Source organism: Rattus norvegicus, chromosome 9, assembly GCF_036323735.1.
Source record: "Rattus norvegicus strain BN/NHsdMcwi chromosome 9, GRCr8, whole genome shotgun sequence".
In the NCBI taxonomy this organism is placed as follows: domain Eukaryota; kingdom Metazoa; phylum Chordata; class Mammalia; order Rodentia; family Muridae; genus Rattus; species Rattus norvegicus.
The window spans coordinates 74,255,512-74,273,286 of record NC_086027.1 but is presented as its reverse complement, the minus strand read 5'-3'; the positions used below and the strand labels follow the sequence as shown (position 1 = coordinate 74,273,286).

Here is a 17,775-nt window from a genome sequence, read left to right as displayed (position 1 = left end):
CCTTATCACCCTGTACAAAGCTTAAGTCCAAGTGGATCAAGGACCTCCACATCAAACCAGACACACTCAAACTAATAGAAGAAAAACTAGGGAAGCATCTGGAACACATGGGCACTGGAAAAAATTTCCTGAACAAAACACCAATGGCTTATGCTCTAAGATCAAGAATCGACAAATGGGATCTCATAAAACTGCAAAGCTTCTGTAAGGCAAAGGACACTGTGGTTAGGACAAAACGGCAACCAACAGAGTGGGAAAAGATCTTTACCAATCCTACAACAGATAGAGGCCTTATATCCAAAATATACAAAGAACTCAAGAAGTTAGACCGCAGGGAAACAAATAACCCTATTTAAAAATGGGGTTCACAGCTAAACAAAGAATTCACAGCTGAGGAATGCCGAAGGCTAGAAACACCTAAAGAAATGTTCAACATCTTTAGTTATAAGGGAAATGCAAATCAAAACAACCCTGAGATTTCACCTCACACCAGTGAGAATGGCTAAGATCAAAAACTCAGGTGACAGCAGATACTGGCGAGGATGTGGAGAAAGAGGAACACTCCTCCATTGTTGGTGGGATTGCAGACTGGTAAAACCATTCTGGAAATCAGTCTGGAGGTCCCTCAGAAAATTGGACATTGAACTGCATGAGGATCCAGCTATACCTCTCTTGGGCATATACCCAAAAGATGCCTCAACATATAAAAGAGACACGTGCTCCACTATGTTCATTGCAGCCTTATTTATAATAGCCAGAAACTGGAAAGAACCCAGATGCCCTTCAACAGAGGAATGGATACAGAAAATGTGGTACATCTACACAATGGAATATTACTCAGCTATCAAAAACAATGAGTTCATGAAATTCGTAGGCAAATGGTTGGAACTGGAAAATATCATCCTGAGTGAGCTAACCCAATCACAGAAAGACATACATGGTATGCACTCATTGATAAGTGGCTATTAGCCCAAATGCTTGAATTACCCTAGATCCCTAGAACAAATGAAACTCAAGACGGATGATCAAAATGTAAATGCTTCACTCCTTCTTTAAATGAGGAAAAAGAATACCCTTGGCAGGGAAGGGAGAGGCAAAGATTAAAACAGAGACTGAAGGAACACCCATTCAGAGCCTGCCCCACATGTGGCCCATACATATAGAGCCACCCAATTAGACAAGATGGATGAAGCAAAGAAGTGCAGGCCTACAGGAGCCGGATGTAGATTGCTCCTGAGAGACACAGCCAGAATACAGCAAATACAGAGGCGAATGCCAGCAGCAAACCACTGAACTGAGAATAGGACCCCCGTTGAAGGAATCAGAGAAAGAACTGGAAGAGCTTGAAGGGGCTGGAGACCCCAAAAGTACAACAATGCCAAGCAACCAGAGCTTCCAGGGACTAAGCCACTACCTAAAGACTATACATGGACTGACCCTGGACTCTGACCCCATAGGTAGCAATGAATATCCTAGTAAGAGCACCAGTGGAAGGGGAAGCCCTGGGTCCTGCTAAGACTGAACCCCCAGCGAACTAGACTATGGGGGGAGGGCGGCAATGGGGGGAGGGTTGGGAGGGGAACACCCATAAGGAAGGGGAGGCGGGAGGGGGATGTTTGCCCGGAAACCGGGAAAGGGAATAACACTCGAAATGTATATAAGAAATACTCAAGTTAATAAAAAAAAAAAAAGAAAGAAACACATTTCCCATTGTGTATTTATATGTGGCTTAACTCTGGACACAATATTAGGAATACCAAATATGTTTCAGCTATGGAAAAATAGCCAGTTAGCTGAAGACCTACATTCCCTGAGTCCTGTGAGGCAAGACATAGAACTCTAATGAACAACATTGAAATTTAAAATATTTCTGGACATCAGATTATTTAAAAGTTATTCTGAATTCTGAATAATACCTTACTTAAATTCTTAATAAATTGTTCTCTTCAATTATTTTAAGAAACAATCCCCTGGGATTTTTTTAGATGTTATTCATCATCCTCCTTCCTTACCCAAGTTTCTCAAAACTCTTGGGCAAACATGTAGTCTTTGCTGCTAGACAGCAAAGGCTGACTCCATCTCAGAGGGGAAGGAACCAGCAAAAACTTGGAGGATGCTTGTGAAATAAAATCAAAATTCTGAACATGTTTTTTTTTCTTCCATGTTTTTTCTTGAGACAGGACTTCACAGTAAGCTGAGGCAGAAGTTGTTAATTTATTTAAGCAATATGAAACCTAGTCCCCATCCACCTGATTACTAGACATGTGAGTTTAATTAGATAGAGGCCATTAGTACTCAGAATTATCAAAATGATCACAAGCAGGAATGGGCACTCCCTTAAAATGACTTGATAGAGATTATGAACACTCAATTTGTCCTTTTCTTCATGAAAGACTAAGTAATAAAATTCCTCTAATTAGTGGGTTTGAAAAGTTCTTAAAATTTGTATTTGAGAGCTATCAATTCACCAAAGATTAGGTGTAATAAAACAAATGCACCCACTTGATTATTTTCAGTAAGGGCATATTTTCAACTTAGACAACCACCTAAGATACTCACCAGGAGGCTTTTGTGTCAATTCGTACAATTTGTAGAAAATTAACAGCCTGCTAGTAACAGACAAAATATACAGAGAATTCAGGCACAGGAAGAAGATTTGGTAATATTTGCATCTTGACTGTAGATACTTGCTTCTAACAAATCATGTAAGTGAATTAAACAAAAACACACAATCATAGAGCAAGTCCCCTAAAGACTAGCTGATGTTTTATTCTTTAAATAGCAAGCAAAATGTTTCCTGTGATGAAAGTTTCTCTGTATTACCTGTACTGCTTTCTCATGTCATGCCCAACAGCATTGGTCTCCCAAATTTTAGTAGCAAGAACTCTAACTGTATTCAGGAACAGAATAAAATTCAGCTGAAAGACAAAAGAAGATAATACCACACAAAAATTAAACAACTTTTCAAAACATTTATAGAAATTAAATAACTTGAACTTCTTTGTATTAAGACTAAAAATTGTCCACTCCATAAATTTGAATGCAGAATCTGAGCTAAGACAGTAAAAGCTACTGATTCTTGATTTGCTTTCATTTTTATTAAAAAGAAAAAAATAAATTTTTAGTAGCATTAGAAACCAAAATTATCAGAGAATTATCTACCAGAATCCAATTTCCAAAGTTCAGATGAAGCCACATGGAAGGTTGCTGGGACAAAAATAAGTTATTCTATAAATGGGACTACCATTTTTAAAACTGAAATTAAAACCTAGCTTCTTCCTCTGTATTCGTGAAGAGGAGTAATAGAATTGTTCAGAGAATAATATTCTTGACTACAATGCGTGAAATGTACTGGGTTAAGGATGTTTCATAGGCAAGATACTGTATAAGAAAAGGCCCCTGGGGTAGAAAGTTATATTGAATTTGAAAAGGGATAGGTGTGGGATCTACTAGAGAGAATCAAGTTCTGCCTACAAACAAGGGAGATGGCATAGAGTTGGTTCCAGAGGAAAGTGCTCCTAGACTAACCATGCATTTCTTGAACACTCTCTAAGCTTCAGATGAATATGAGATATTTTTATTGTGTACCATTATAAGGACCCAATTTTTCCAATTCAAAAAGATTTGACCTGGGTGACCCAGCTACTCACTGGAATTTGAAGCCATCTACATGGTTCTATGATATATTAGACAACCACACTCTTGCTCTCTTCAGATGCATTAAAAATACACAGCATGAGAGTCGAGGATTTCCATGAGGATTGCTTTCCAAACAGTCATGTTTATTTCACATTACAGAGTTTCCTCTCTACCTGAGAAAACAGTTCCTGGTGATGCAAGGTCTGGGGTGGAGAGCCGGGGAAAGGCTGAATCATAGCAACTGTGTAAGAGGCTATGTGTTAGGAATTGAGCCAAAAGGTGCTGTGGGAACACAACCAGCTGTGCACTGTCATTTGTCAGTCCTTAATCCTTATAATAGAAGTGCATCCCTCAGCTCTACTGTATAAATATGTCCAGAACCAAGGTTTCTGTCCTATGTCATACATCAAAGATAAATTCTGAAAACCCCAAAATAAATCTGATTGGGAAGTTAACCCAACATTTAACCCAACAGTTTAATAAAAGAGAAGATATATTTAAGGATGGACAAATAGACTATTTAAAAAAAATAAGAATTAGGAAAAACCAAGCCTGAGCAGAAGTTGTTAGTTTCAAAGAAAATACACACATGTATATAAATATAATGATACATGTAAGGATAGCTGCATGAAATTCCAACAAGTTGCTCTAAATACTTTAGGAAACTATTGAATATAGAGTAACTAGGAGGTGTTATTGGTTATATAATATCCTGATTTTTTTTTACAAAAACAAAGACATTTTTAATTTCTACAATGATTCTAGGAAACATATCATCGTCATCGCTTCACAGATGCAGAGCAGGTGACACTGCATGTGACCACACAGCCAGTGAGTGGCAGAGTGCTAATGTAGAACACACAGTTGGGCTTACTGTTGCCATTCCATTGCTCAACCCACCAAATACAATTGAAGCCATAAAGGATTTCATTGGTTTAAAATTAAATTTAAATATGAGATAGTGCTTCTAGATAAAAACATAAAAAATGCTCTTCAAAACAATGGAGTCAGCAAGAACATTCTGAGCAGAATTTAATAGCATAGGAACGAGCCCCTAGAATCAAATGATGGGGCTACAGCAAATAAAAGGTGTCAGCATGGCAACAGAAACAATCAGCACACAGGCCACAGATGAGAGAAAATCTTTACCAACTACACCTCAGACACAAAAAAATTGCCAAGACTAAATACCAAGGAAATAAAACAGCCAATCAACAAGCAGGCTAATAATAAATGTTGGAGAGGATGAGGGGAAAGAAGAAGCCTCGTTCACTACTTATGGCAGGTAGAGTGAAAATTAAGAGAGCAAGTAGGGAAATAAGTTTGAAGGTTTCTCAAAAAATACAAATAAAATTATCATGTACCCCAACTATTCCACTCCCATGCTCGCATCCCAGGGAAGGCCATTCCCCACCACAGTGACATTTGCATCCCCATGTTTATTGCGATTGTCATCATTATAGAAAAGAAACGGAACCAACCTAGACGCCCATCAACAGATTTTGTGTTGAAGATCTGATATATCGACTCTGAAGAAAAATGAACTGACAAATTTTTCAGGAAAAAAATTTGATGGACTTAGAATGTATAATGATGTTAAGTGAAGTAACCCTACGTCAGAATGAAAAAAAAAGAAAAAGCATGTTCTCCCTCAACTCATATGCCAGCCTATAATGTATACATGTATATAGGTAAGCAAATGTGTATATTTCAGTTAACATTTTAAAAGGAGAACAGGAAAGGGCAAAGAAACAAAGCCAAAAGGCATACTAATGAGTTCATATATACAGTGTACTTTGTGTATGTCCCTTGAATGCACTCTCAAAGGTAACACATTTTCAATGTGGATTTGGTCCTTGATGGGTGGTGTCCACACCTGATTCCATGAGGGGCCATTACTTTCCTGGGAGACATGAATTTTAAGTTGCATTTTCATTGAATATTCCTGTAGGTAGAAATTCTTTGTAAGCACTGCTAAACTTGCTATGTTTTTAAAAAATACAAAATTCTTTGAGAATAGGATAGTTTAATAAAAAAATTGTAAAGGACCTAAACTATAACCAAGTTTTTAAATCAGAAGAATAAATAGCAACGTGGGAGTCAACAGAGCAGGAGAACAGATGCAGCAGCTGAGGCTACATTGGAAGAGCCTTCCCGATGGTGCCTCTAAGTGTGTGGGGCTAAGGTGCTTACACAGAGAACATGGAATTGGGAGGTAGTGAGTGAATTGTTTTTTTTTTCCTGAAGAAAAGCTGTAAACAAGGATGTAAAGAAAAAATCTCTATAGCCATAAAAACATGATTCTGGTGTTAGAAAAGTTCAATCATATAACTTTTGATTATAACGAGGGAAATGAAGGAGAACAAATGGACAGTGGCATCTGTCATTTATTATGATAACCTTTCAGTGATGAAGGCTATTCTTGCTGTTGCTGCTGTAAGTGAGAATCACATAGAGTCCCTGCATGGCTCATGCAATGTACTTGGGGGAAATGTTTGCTTATATAATTGTATAATTATATAATTGTACAATCTTTGTATAATTGTCCAAGTAAAAACTGCCTCTGAACTGAATTTAGCCAAACTCAACTGCATTATCTAAACTCAACCCCCAAACTGCCCCTCCTGACCTACCCTGTGCTGCTCTTAAGTAGCCTCTTTTTCCTGTCTGTTCTAGTGAGACTGGGGCATATCCTATCTCTGACTCACTCTGTCAAATCTTTCTCTGATTTATCACTTTGTCTCTCCCTCAATTAGATGTCACTTTCAAACATGGCTGCATCCTTTTACAAACTAACTTTACCTTCCTTGTGTGGGATTAAAGGTGTGTACTAACACTGTGTCTGTATTCTATCCAGAGGGGTTAAAGGTATGTCATTCTGGCTGGATCACACAAACCTACAAATTCTTCTGATATGATCTCTTGCCAGAGCAGCCATGTTGCTGAATCAAGATTCCTCTATCTCTTTCCCATTTCTATTTAACCTAAAAATTATACACAGTTTTACTATTTACAATAGAAACGGTCATCAGTTCCACAAACTTAATAGTCCAAATGTATTTGTGAAAATTAATTGATATGATGATCCTTCATAACTGCATTCCCAATCATCTGTCCCTTGGAAAATGTCCATTTCAGCATCAAGGATTTCCAATCTGCCAGTATGATGAACCATATGTACTTCTTCAGCTGGTTTGTTGAGCTGTCCCCATGCAAGGAATCAGCTTTCTATATCATCTTCCTTGTTGTCTTTCTGTATCAATTCTTTCCTTGAGTCATGTCTTCTCTTACTCAGAATGGATCTTTATTAATTTGGATGGAACTCATAGTCTTTCATAGGCAAAACCCCTTCCCCAGTGCAACATATTCCCTGATCCCATTCTGCTGTTAAAACATCTTTAAAGTATACAGGTTGATCTAATTCAGCAATTGTTTTTCGTGTTGTTGTTGCTGTTGTGGTTTGGTTTGGTTTGGTTTGGTTTGGTTTGGTTTGGTTTGGGTTGGGTTGGGTTGGGTTGGGTTTTTTTTTTTACAATCCACTGTCTTTCAGATAATCTTATTCCCCATTTCTTTACATCAAGGTACCATTAGATCTTTATGAATCTACACATAAGCTAGACACATAGGCACTAGCATTCCATGCCCAGTCCCTTGCCAGTGAGCCAGTGAGGCATACTTCTGATCCACTTAAATGCCAAAACAATCAAGCCATATTATGTAAGCTATTCAGTGTCTCCAATACCTAGTTTAGTTTTCTTTAGTTGCTCTGTGGGTTGCTGGCAGGAAATGTCTGGCTTGTGTTGTTCTGACTCTAGCCCAGACTGGTCTTGAATTCACTGCCTAGCCAAAGATGGCTTTGAGCTCCTACGCCTCCTGCCTTTGTCTCTCAAGAACTAAGACTACAGATGTGTTAGTATGACAAACTAATTTTCATATAGTAGATAAAATTAAGTGATATTGTAGATTGGTAATAAAGCAGTACATCATCTATACCTCAGTCTTCAAGCAACCTATAGCTGGCATTTAAAAAAGAACCAAAGAACTGAAATAAGAAATCAGAGCTGGCCACTCACTGATGCATTTGAATTTGTAGGTATACTTTTCTGTAGTCTGTGGTTCATGTTCTGAGAAATCTTTAAAAATAATCTAAAGGTCAAAAACATGTTCAAGGTAGGAACCATCTAGAAGATGTTTTCCTGATGGTAATTTGACAATGCTAGTGTAGAGCTCTTCGCATTTAAATAACCCTGCATAAATCAATGTGACTGTGAGAGCTTGCAGAGTTCATAGTTCACATTATACATGGTGCTCAGAATTAGGAAAATGTGGATTGGGAATGAGTACTTCTTCAGAGCCACTTTTATTGGTCTGTATTCATACCTATCTAGATGTTTATAGCATCATTGTGCTATGGGCCAGCCTCTGTATTTGATACAGACAGACTCTTCAGATGACTCATGGTCTACTTTGAAAAAAACTGCATTTAATACAAAGTTCAGATTTTCAGAAGTTTTTTGTCATCTCATGAATGTTTTGTTCTACATACCTGTAAAGAAGATCTCTCAGAGAATTCTAACAGAAGGAACAGAATGGCACCTCTCATAAACACTTTTAGGAAAATCTTAAATGATGAATTTTTAAAATACTATATTGGTTACTTTTTAAAATACGAAGGGAAGATAAACAGGTATAATCTACTCTCTGTTCCTTAAGTCAATGGTTCCTTTTCCCCCAACTCTAGTCACAGGAGAGTCAACCTCCAAAATCAAGAGGTGGAGATAAGGAAGACTGGTAAAGAAGAGCTTTATAGAGATACAGTTTAGTATCTGTATTTGGTATTTTCAATTCTGACATTTTTCCTAAAGAAAAATCTTCCTTCCAGAGTCTTTCCTAAATATCCCAAAATAGCACCACAAATAAAATTCAAGCTCTAATATATACTATAGGAGCTGTCCCTGAGTTACAGACTAACAAGAAATGGACTATGCATTTTGTATTTATATTTATTGTAAAATCAATTGTAGTATTATAATGGGGAATGTATTACTTATAATTTAAAAGCTCAGTAATTCATAACAACATGCCCATAAATAAAGTAAAAACATTCTTCATGTCCAACATATTGAGAAATAAGCTACTCTGTGGTGTGAGTAGATGGACTGCATTTGGGGGGGGGTCTCTAATGGGAATTATATAGCATTTGACTTTGAGACATACATGTGTTGCAACAAAGGGTGAAGGTTATGGTCAGAGTTAACCAGATGCCTGCTTGCTACTCACATCTGAGCTAGATGATGTATGCTGGGTTTATTCACTAGGTGGACCAGTTAAAGAACCCTGTAAATAGTGGAGATCTCCCCAATGGGGCATAGGATGCTGATGGGCAATGCTGTCCCTGGAGATTCAAAAAACATTGCTCAGTGCAAACTCCTTGAACAAAAGATAGGCTACCTGAAGCCAATTCCATTTCTTACATTCATGACTAGAGCTTCAACTCATTTCCCCAGAGATAAGAAAGATGGAGGAGACAAAAGAAGTTTGCATCACATGAGTCCCTCCAATGCAAGGAGAACTCAGAACTGAGGGGAAAAGAAAAGCACTCACTCCAGAGTGTGTCCAAAGGCAGACTGAGATATGCAGAAACTCTATACAGAAAGAGGGACAAGAAGGAACACAAGAAAGAAAGAGGGGAAAGAAAGAAGAAATTGATAGATTCTGGAAGAAATCTCTATCCATCTAGTGACCAATTTACATTTATATACACTAGTTACATTTACTTTTCTTGATTCATTTAAAAGAAAATGTTCACTTGGCTGGTAACATATACCTTTAATTGAGGCAGAGGCAAGCAGATATCTGTGAGTTGGAGGACAGCTTAGCCTACACAGTGAGTTACAGGACAGATAGAACTACAGTTCCCTCTTCCTCTCCCTCTCCCTCTCCCTCTCCCTCTCCCTCTCCCTCTCCCTCTCCCTCTCCCTCTCCCTCTCCCTCTCCCTCTCCCTCTCCCTCTCCCTCTCCCTCTCCCTCCCCCTCTCCCTCTTCCTCTTCCTCCCCCTCTCCCTCTCCTTTCCTTCTCAAAAAAGTTCACTTTATTGGGCATACACACTCTAATTCAGCTAAGAAGGTAAGGCAACACACTATACAGAAAAATACATGCAGGCTTCATGTGGTCTCCAAAGAAATCATTCCATTAATGGAATATGTAAGATTGATTGCCAGAAAGCTACAAAAAGCACAGGCTTCAAGTCACAGGTTGCTGGCTTTGACCTCCCTTAGTTACAACAGCAGCATAGTTTAGGATTTTCTCCCTTAGGTCTCAGAGACAAGCATCAAGAGTAGAGTGTATCCTTTGGAAAGCAAAAGACCTTCAAAATACCATTACCGACACCAGAGTCAAACCATACTGTGTGTTTAAGGTCAATAACCAGCCTCTCTAAGACAGGAATCAGCCCTTCCAAATAAATTCACCTAATATGACCACATGATGCTTCCAGAATTTTCTCTTCAAAACTTCTATTTCAGACTGAGGATATAGCTCAGTGGGTAGAATGTTCAAACAGCATATATAAATTTCTGGGTTTGGTTCCCAGCATCACAGAAAAAAAAAGGTAGGGGAGGGATCAAGATATCTCAGTGAGTGAAAAGGTATATTCTGCCTATCTTGATCATCTGAATTGTTTTAGAGTCCACATGGTAGGCAGAACCAGCCCCAGTTGTCTTCTGCCCTCTGTACAAGCATAGCGTATGCATTCCCCCTGCCTGACTTCCAAACAAATAAATAAAACATAGGGGTTTTTCTTAAGACAAAAATGGGTGTGGTGATTCTATCTTTAATCTCTGCACTGGAGAAGTAGAAGTGGGATAGTCAGGAGTCCAGGTCTATGCTCAACTACAAGTTCAAGGCCAGCCTGGAAAAAAAAACACGACAGAACTCCAATCTCTAATTTTCTCCAAATTTCTCCATGTGTCACCATACTTTATCTAAAACAATAATATAGAAAAGGTGCTTGGCTGAAGGGCACTGCACCCCACAGGAAGAACAACAATGTCAACCAACCAGACCACCCAGAGCTCCCAGGGACTAAACCACCAACCAAAGAGTACACATGGAGGGACCCATGGCTCCAGCTGCAGATGTAGTAGAGGATGGGCCTTATCTGGCATCAATGGGAGGGGAGGCCCTTGGTCCTGTGGAGGCTCGATGCCCCAGCATAGGGAGATGCTAGATCAGTGAGTCAGGAGTGGGTGAGAAAGTGGAGGAGCACTCTCATAGAGGGAAAGGATGGGAAGATGGGATGAGGGGGATTGTGGAGGGATAACTGGGAAGGGGATAACATTTGAAATATAAACGAATAAAATGATCAATATCAAAGGCAAAAGGTAAGCAAAGATGCTCAGTGGCGATTCTCCTCCCATCTACTAACGCTTTATGTGGTTTGCAGTTGCGCCTTCATTCCTGGGACAGAAAACACCTTGAATGAAGAGATGCTTAAATAGAAGCAGATATCATCTATTCCTCTTTTACTTTCTCATAACACATGAAATCAAGGTCTCAGATTTCTAGTGATACCCAAGCCACTCTCTACCCAACAAGATTCCTCAAAGCCATCTTGAAGAGTCTCAACGCAAGTCTGCTTGTTCTCTCAATCAATCTTCGTTTCTCTAGGTTTGTAATTCTTTCCCACTGAAACAGTCTTTAAATACAGGACTTGGTGTCTCAGAGAGCCCCATCTTATTGAGTACCTATGGAATCTATCACTGTGTTTCATCAATTCTTCCAGGCCTGCCTGGCCCTGCCTGCTGCTTTCCTCTTCCGGTTGGGCATTACTGAGCCTTCTGACGAAGCTCTGGAAAGCCCAGAATCTACACATACATCCTGCTCTGGTTTGCTTGTTTGCTTTTACTTTTTGGAGACACAATCTCATGTATCTCAAACTGGTCTTGAATTATCAAGCCCAACAAGAATGACCTTGAACTTTGACCCTTGAGTTATCAAGCCCAATGAAAATGACCTTGAACTTTGATCCTCCTGATCAGCCTAGAGTGCTAGGATTAGAGGTGAGTACCATTTTCATGCCTGGTCTATCTGCTGTTAATTAGAACATATTCCCCATGTATTTTGGAGCTATTATATGGGATAATTCTAAAACCATACTCATCAACATTAAAACAGTGGGTTTAATAATCAATTGCCACATTGGGGAATGTTCATTTTCATTCCACAGCATTATTTTCAAATGACTCACTGACTCTCTTAATCATTTTAATGAATGGGAAAATAAAACAGAACAGGACAATGCTTGATTTTTCAGTCCTACCCTTTCAAAATCAACTTGATGGTTTCACATTCATGCTGAAGTCAGTGTTCGTCTGGAAGCCTGGGTTCTCTGATACACTTCTTCTGACTTCCCAGAATGCCTTTATTCCCTTAAATTAGTTTGCTCGGTATGCCAATGAGAAATTCTGACCTCGTTCTCGCTGACTCTACTCTCGGACATACAAGCATTCCATTAAGAGAAACTGCACTGTTACAACAGCCAAATGCAGAATTAGGCTAGGGAGCCAATTTGGGCGGGAAAGTCTGTGCTGTAGTTGTGTGGCTGTACACAGGAAGCATGACTGTTTGCATAATGCCATTTGTACTCTGATGCTAGGCCATAAAGAAAACAAACATGACATTGTAAAGCTAACATATTTTTTAAAGCATAAATGTGCCCATTGAAGTGGAAAGATTGTGTTCCCAATAATTTCTCCAGGAAGAATTTGGCATGTTTTGTGTGCACGTGAAATAAATATGGAGTCAAAATACAGGGTATGATCTTTGTTTGTGTCGTGAGGCTGTATGACATTTATCTGCAGGACTGTCCTTTCCCTTCCTAGACAGAAAAAAGAAAATGGTCTCCTGAAACAGACTGGGAACCTCTACATTGCCTGCACTTATTTTGCCTTCCCTCTGCCTCAGTCCCCAAGGACATCTACTTTGTATGAGTGGTTGGTTCTTTCGACTACCGTTGATCCAATGGCTACTGTGTTCCAAGAAGCTCTCAAGGTGTATTAAAAACTAAGGCATTTCAGAGACTGTGAGCCCCATGAGGGAACTCTGGACTCACTCTTCCTTTTACAGGTTATAGGACATGGGATGCCTGGCACAGAAATCACGGAAAGTCTGGAAACCCAGGAGAAAAGTCTGCAGGAAAGTTCCCTAGAAGTCTCTGAAAGATGGTTTTGCATTGAAACTACCTGGAAGGCCTATATTTACTCTGCTAGGAGTAAGAATATGAACAAATAAAAGTCAATGACTTCACTCTCGGTGGGAAAATGAAGGGGAGTCTCCTTTCCTCCTTTTTCTCATACCACTTACCTAAGAAGATGTTGAAATACCTTCTCATCTCTGAAATATAAGATAGGTCTTTTAACATACTGAAGAACCCAAGGAGGAGGGCAGTGAGCATGACATAAAGTGAATAAGTAAAATAATAATAATAATAATAATAATAATAATAATAGTAATAATAATAATAATAATAATAAAACAACTTTTTAAAAAAGAAAATGCTCAGTAGCTCACTATTTTTTACTTCAATACCAACAACTCTATAAAGAGTTCTTGGACTTAGTATGCCTTTCATTTTTTTAAATGAAAAAAACCAAATGGCTGCTGTATGGAACACAGGTCCATTTTGGGACAGTAACTGAAAGAACAAAAGTAGTAAGAGAGACATTGTCACTTCTCAAAAAGACAATAGTAAGACATGAAGGAACAAATGCTCAGAGAAGAAACTGAAGCATGGGCAAGACAAAGGTTGGCAATGTAGATGTACAGAGAGCTGGGTGGGAAAAGAGAAGTCAGAGCAGAGAAGAACAGGCCGTCAATGGTTCCCTTCAGGTTACAGATGCTGTTTCAGAAACATGACGCAGCTCAGGTGTCACTGGATTGACAGGGCACCATTGAGTTTACTGTAAAAGGTGAGAGTTATTAAAGTCACTCTTTCTTTTATCCAGACACAGTTGTTGAGCTAAGACGCAGGTCTGTTTGTCAACATGGAAGTAAGCTAAGAACTGCCTTCCTGAACCTATCCCTGCACCATCTCGCTTCCCACTCTAAACAACCATATCCTCCCGCGAGGCTTCTTTCTGATCTGTGCTACTGTCCTTCCAATTTTCCTGAAGCAAAATAAACTCCTATTGATTGTCTAGAAGAGACCAGACATATCAACTGCACCTCATCTGGATTCAGTATGGTCATAGGCCGGGAAAGGTCACTTGTCAGGAAGAAGGGGAGCGGGGCAGGGGGCAGAAAGGATGGGAATGGGAAAGGGAGGGACAGAGAAAGAGAAGAAACATGATCAGAGAAGGGTAAACGAAGAAACTGGGCTTTTACGTTACTTTCTGATATGTTAATATCTATTGAGCATTTGTGTTTTTACCATCTTGGATAACATACAAGAACACCAAGAGAATGTTGGCTAGCAAATCTTCATCAAACCACAGAAAGGCTGATGCCATAAAGTCTTCGTGAAAAGTGGGTCTTCTTGGCCCGGCTGTATAAATTTGTTTTTCACTGCATCCCAGATGCAATACACAGTAGAAACATTTAAACACAGGTCTCACGCAAAACACACGAGTGCTAGCCTTTTTCCCTGTTACCTGGTAGACGGGGTCTTGGAGAGTATCTCTTCCTGAGGAATCGAACAGTCTCCACAGAGCAAGGGCAACAAACAGAAATTTCCCACAATCCTATCCTCTTCTTCCCCTGCTCCACCATTCCACCCTTTCCTCCTCACCACCTCAGTTTACTGATAGGTGTTGAGAGCATTACATCCAGATGCAATTGATGAAAAGGAAGCTATAAATTAGGGCCTTAAAATTTCCTATACATGTAAATAGTCACAACATCCGTAATCGGGCCTCAAAACTGTCTCCAGGAGCTTCCCAGTTACCCTGATTCATACAATGGCAAGCACTTTCGGCACCCGTCTCAGTGTCAGCCACAACTAAGGGTCTGACCCCCAACCCTGCGTCTCCGAGCTATTGTGACACGTTGTGAAATTTCCTCAAATCCTACTGTACAGTAAAGCAACAGGCAAACTTGCCCAGAGTTTTAGTAGCAATTTCATTTGTTCATTTATTATTCATTAGAGCTACACAAACTTTACACCTACCCCAATAGCCGCCAAGATTGGAGCCTGGTAAATCCACCTGTCTCCAGCACTAAGTTCCCAACACCTAAGATGAAAAGGGAAAAAAAAGAACCTTAATGATTAAATTTGCCAAACTAAATAAATGAGAATCAGTGCTAGCCCCAGCTTCTTTTGGAGAAACAAACAGAGCATTAAAATTCTTATCATGAGGTACCCAGACCAGTGAAAACACTATAGGTCCCCCATTTATTTCCTTACTGGGAGAAAACTTATATACGAGTTTTTATAACATTAGAGCGTTACTTCTATAGTAGTCAGGTCCAATATCTTGTTTCTAAACCCACAAAACAATTAGTCATCTAAGTGTGGCACGGTGGTACTTTGCTTTAATTAGCACTGAAATAAGACATAATAACTTTAAAGTTGTTGGCAAAAAAAAAAAAAACCTCTTTCAGAATTTAGAGCAATTTTATTCTGTAGAGCAATTTTATTTTGTAGCTTATTATCTATAGAAACACGTCAGAAAATTGAACAAAAATTTCATAGGAATAAAAACTCAGCTGTCATTGACGGACTATAACTCATTATGTCCTATTGAATGCTGCTGAGTTTCTTGCATTTATTTGTAAATTTTCGGTATTAAATTTCATGAATATAAATGGCTCATTGATACCTCATTTGAACCAATTTAACATCTTCCTAGGTCCTCATTACCAAGGTGTTAAATTTTTGGTAGTTGTTCATTTCACATTTGTATATGACCTATGATTTTATATTTCACTTTTACAGTTTATTTTAATAGCATTAATTTTAAAAGATACCCCATAATTTAGCTACTTGTTAGAATTAGTTTCTAATTCCTAACTAGAATTTAAATAATACATGGGCAGAGATCATTGTGGGGAGATGTTAGAAGGTGGGGTACCCTAAGGGCCTAGAACACTATAGAGAATACATACAGCCATTAAATATTTGCTTTATTGAATTACATAAATTAAATTCAAATTTAGCTCAACATCACCTAATCTGGTGGTACCCATAGAAGTCATACACTAGATTAAATAGTACACACGGGGTTTTCATTATTACTTATACTTGAAAGTTTAGTGTAACACTTGAAACAACTATTTTAAACTTATAGACATGTAAATAAAAGGCTTGCATTTCTTTCTACTCAGACAAAACTCAGTATTGATCATACCAATGGTAAATGGTATGAAGAATTTGGAGTACATAACATTAATTTTTTCAAAGTCTAGATGATAAACTTTTTGAGAAATTATACTTTATAAATAAGTTATAGACAATGAAATGCTATTTCAACAACTTTAAAAGGCAAAATATCTTCAGTCCATAACTAACAACTATATATTTTAAAGCATAGATTTCATGTATAATTAATACAATCCCACCTCTAAACCCATAAAATAGAAGACAGATACTGAGACGGTTTGTCCTTACCCACGTTCTCTCATTTTGTTAAATATGTTCATAGTGCCTATGCATTTCCAAATGAATACAAACATCTTTCATCAAACATCCTTCAAAAGTCTTACTTTCACTTATTGCTGTATTTTGGATTTTAAACTACCCTCCAAAACCCCATGTGTTAAAGGCCCAGTGTGGTGTTACTGGGAGGTGATAGGATCCCTACAATGTGGGACTTACTGAAAGGAAGTTGACTTATTAGGAGAATGTCTTTAAGGGTTAAACTGGAAGCCTGTGCCCCCTTTCTTTCCAGATACCATAAACTAAATAGCCTATTTAGTTTATGGACTAGATAGGGCCAACAAGGCCAAACAACCATGGATCAAAACCTCTTCTCCGAGTCCAATATAAACTTTCTCCTGTTTTAAGTTGATTGTCTTGAGTATTAATCCCCAGTAACAGAAAGCTGTGTTGACTAATATTGATTATCAGCTTGATGTGATCTAGAATCATCTACAAGACAAACCTCTGGTCATGCCTGTTCATTTCTCAATTGAGTGATTCAATTCTGAAGACCTCCCCAAATATGACTGGCATCATTCAATGGGTTGGAGTCCTGAACTGAATAAAAAGGAGAGAGCAAGCATGGCACCCACCTTTGCAGCATGTCCCTCAGTGAACCAAAGTAATTCCTGCTTTCTTAGCATTTAGTCACAGAAGCAAGAAACACAAGTCTCAGAACAAAAACACTAACTCACTTAACTCACAAAAAAAATGATGTAATTTATATGCTGCTGTGCAATTATTTTCCTTTTGAATATGCATATGAAAGTGCGTAAGTAGGTTTCTATATTGGTATCAGTCACACGTATTCTGTTACAAGACTGTAACTTGCAGACCAACAAGACTCCCACATCAAACTAATTCTGGCCCCGCCCAGCTGAAGTCTGTTCAGCCAGTGAACTTGGAAGCTTACTGGCATGGAAATCAAGACACAGAATTGTGATGCTGAACATCAAATTGAACATTTACAGAACTGTATACAGGTGTCTCTCTTTCAGATTACTCAATACACAAGAACGATAAAAGACTGTTAGCTGAGCTGCCCAGATCATGGCTGCATTACCCTCAGAAGCTTTCATCAGGGACAAAAGTCGTGCTCTACCAGCTGCAAAGCTGGGATTCCGTACATTTTCATTCCAGTTTTGAGCATTTGATAATATCCTCACAATCTTTTTTTCTCTGCCTCGATGACATTTTACCACCGTGTCTCCTAACATATGAGATTCAAGCACACAATTCTAGTTCTAAAAAAATTACTATATTTGAAAGTAGGTCAAAATTGGCTGTCTCTAAACACATCAAAAATTTGACTTCTACAGGTTAGGGTATCAAAGTTTCAAATTTTCTTTTTGACACAATAGGAGAGGCAAGTGAGATTTCAGACATTTTCAAGAAAATGCTATAACTATTTTAAATTAATTCTTCAATGCCCCACATCATACACAGCTGAGGACTAACTTCTGTTCAGATGTTTTTAAATAGAGCTTAACACTCTAGGAAA

The 17,775-nt window shown here is 38.6% G+C and overlaps 1 protein-coding gene across 1 annotated transcript in view; it reads right to left on the bottom strand.

Moving 5' to 3' along the window:
• The window catches only part of Pth2r (parathyroid hormone 2 receptor), a 104,542-nt gene that overhangs the window by 31,040 nt on the left and 55,727 nt on the right, over nucleotides 1-17,775 (bottom strand). Inside the window, exons 9-10 of the mRNA NM_031089.3 lie at nucleotides 14,805-14,868; nucleotides 2,824-2,918 (exon numbers count right to left, since the gene is read on the bottom strand). Of these exons, the coding sequence (NP_112351.2) occupies nucleotides 2,824-2,918; nucleotides 14,805-14,868 (159 nt within the window). The remainder of the gene's footprint in view (nucleotides 1-2,823; nucleotides 2,919-14,804; nucleotides 14,869-17,775) is intronic.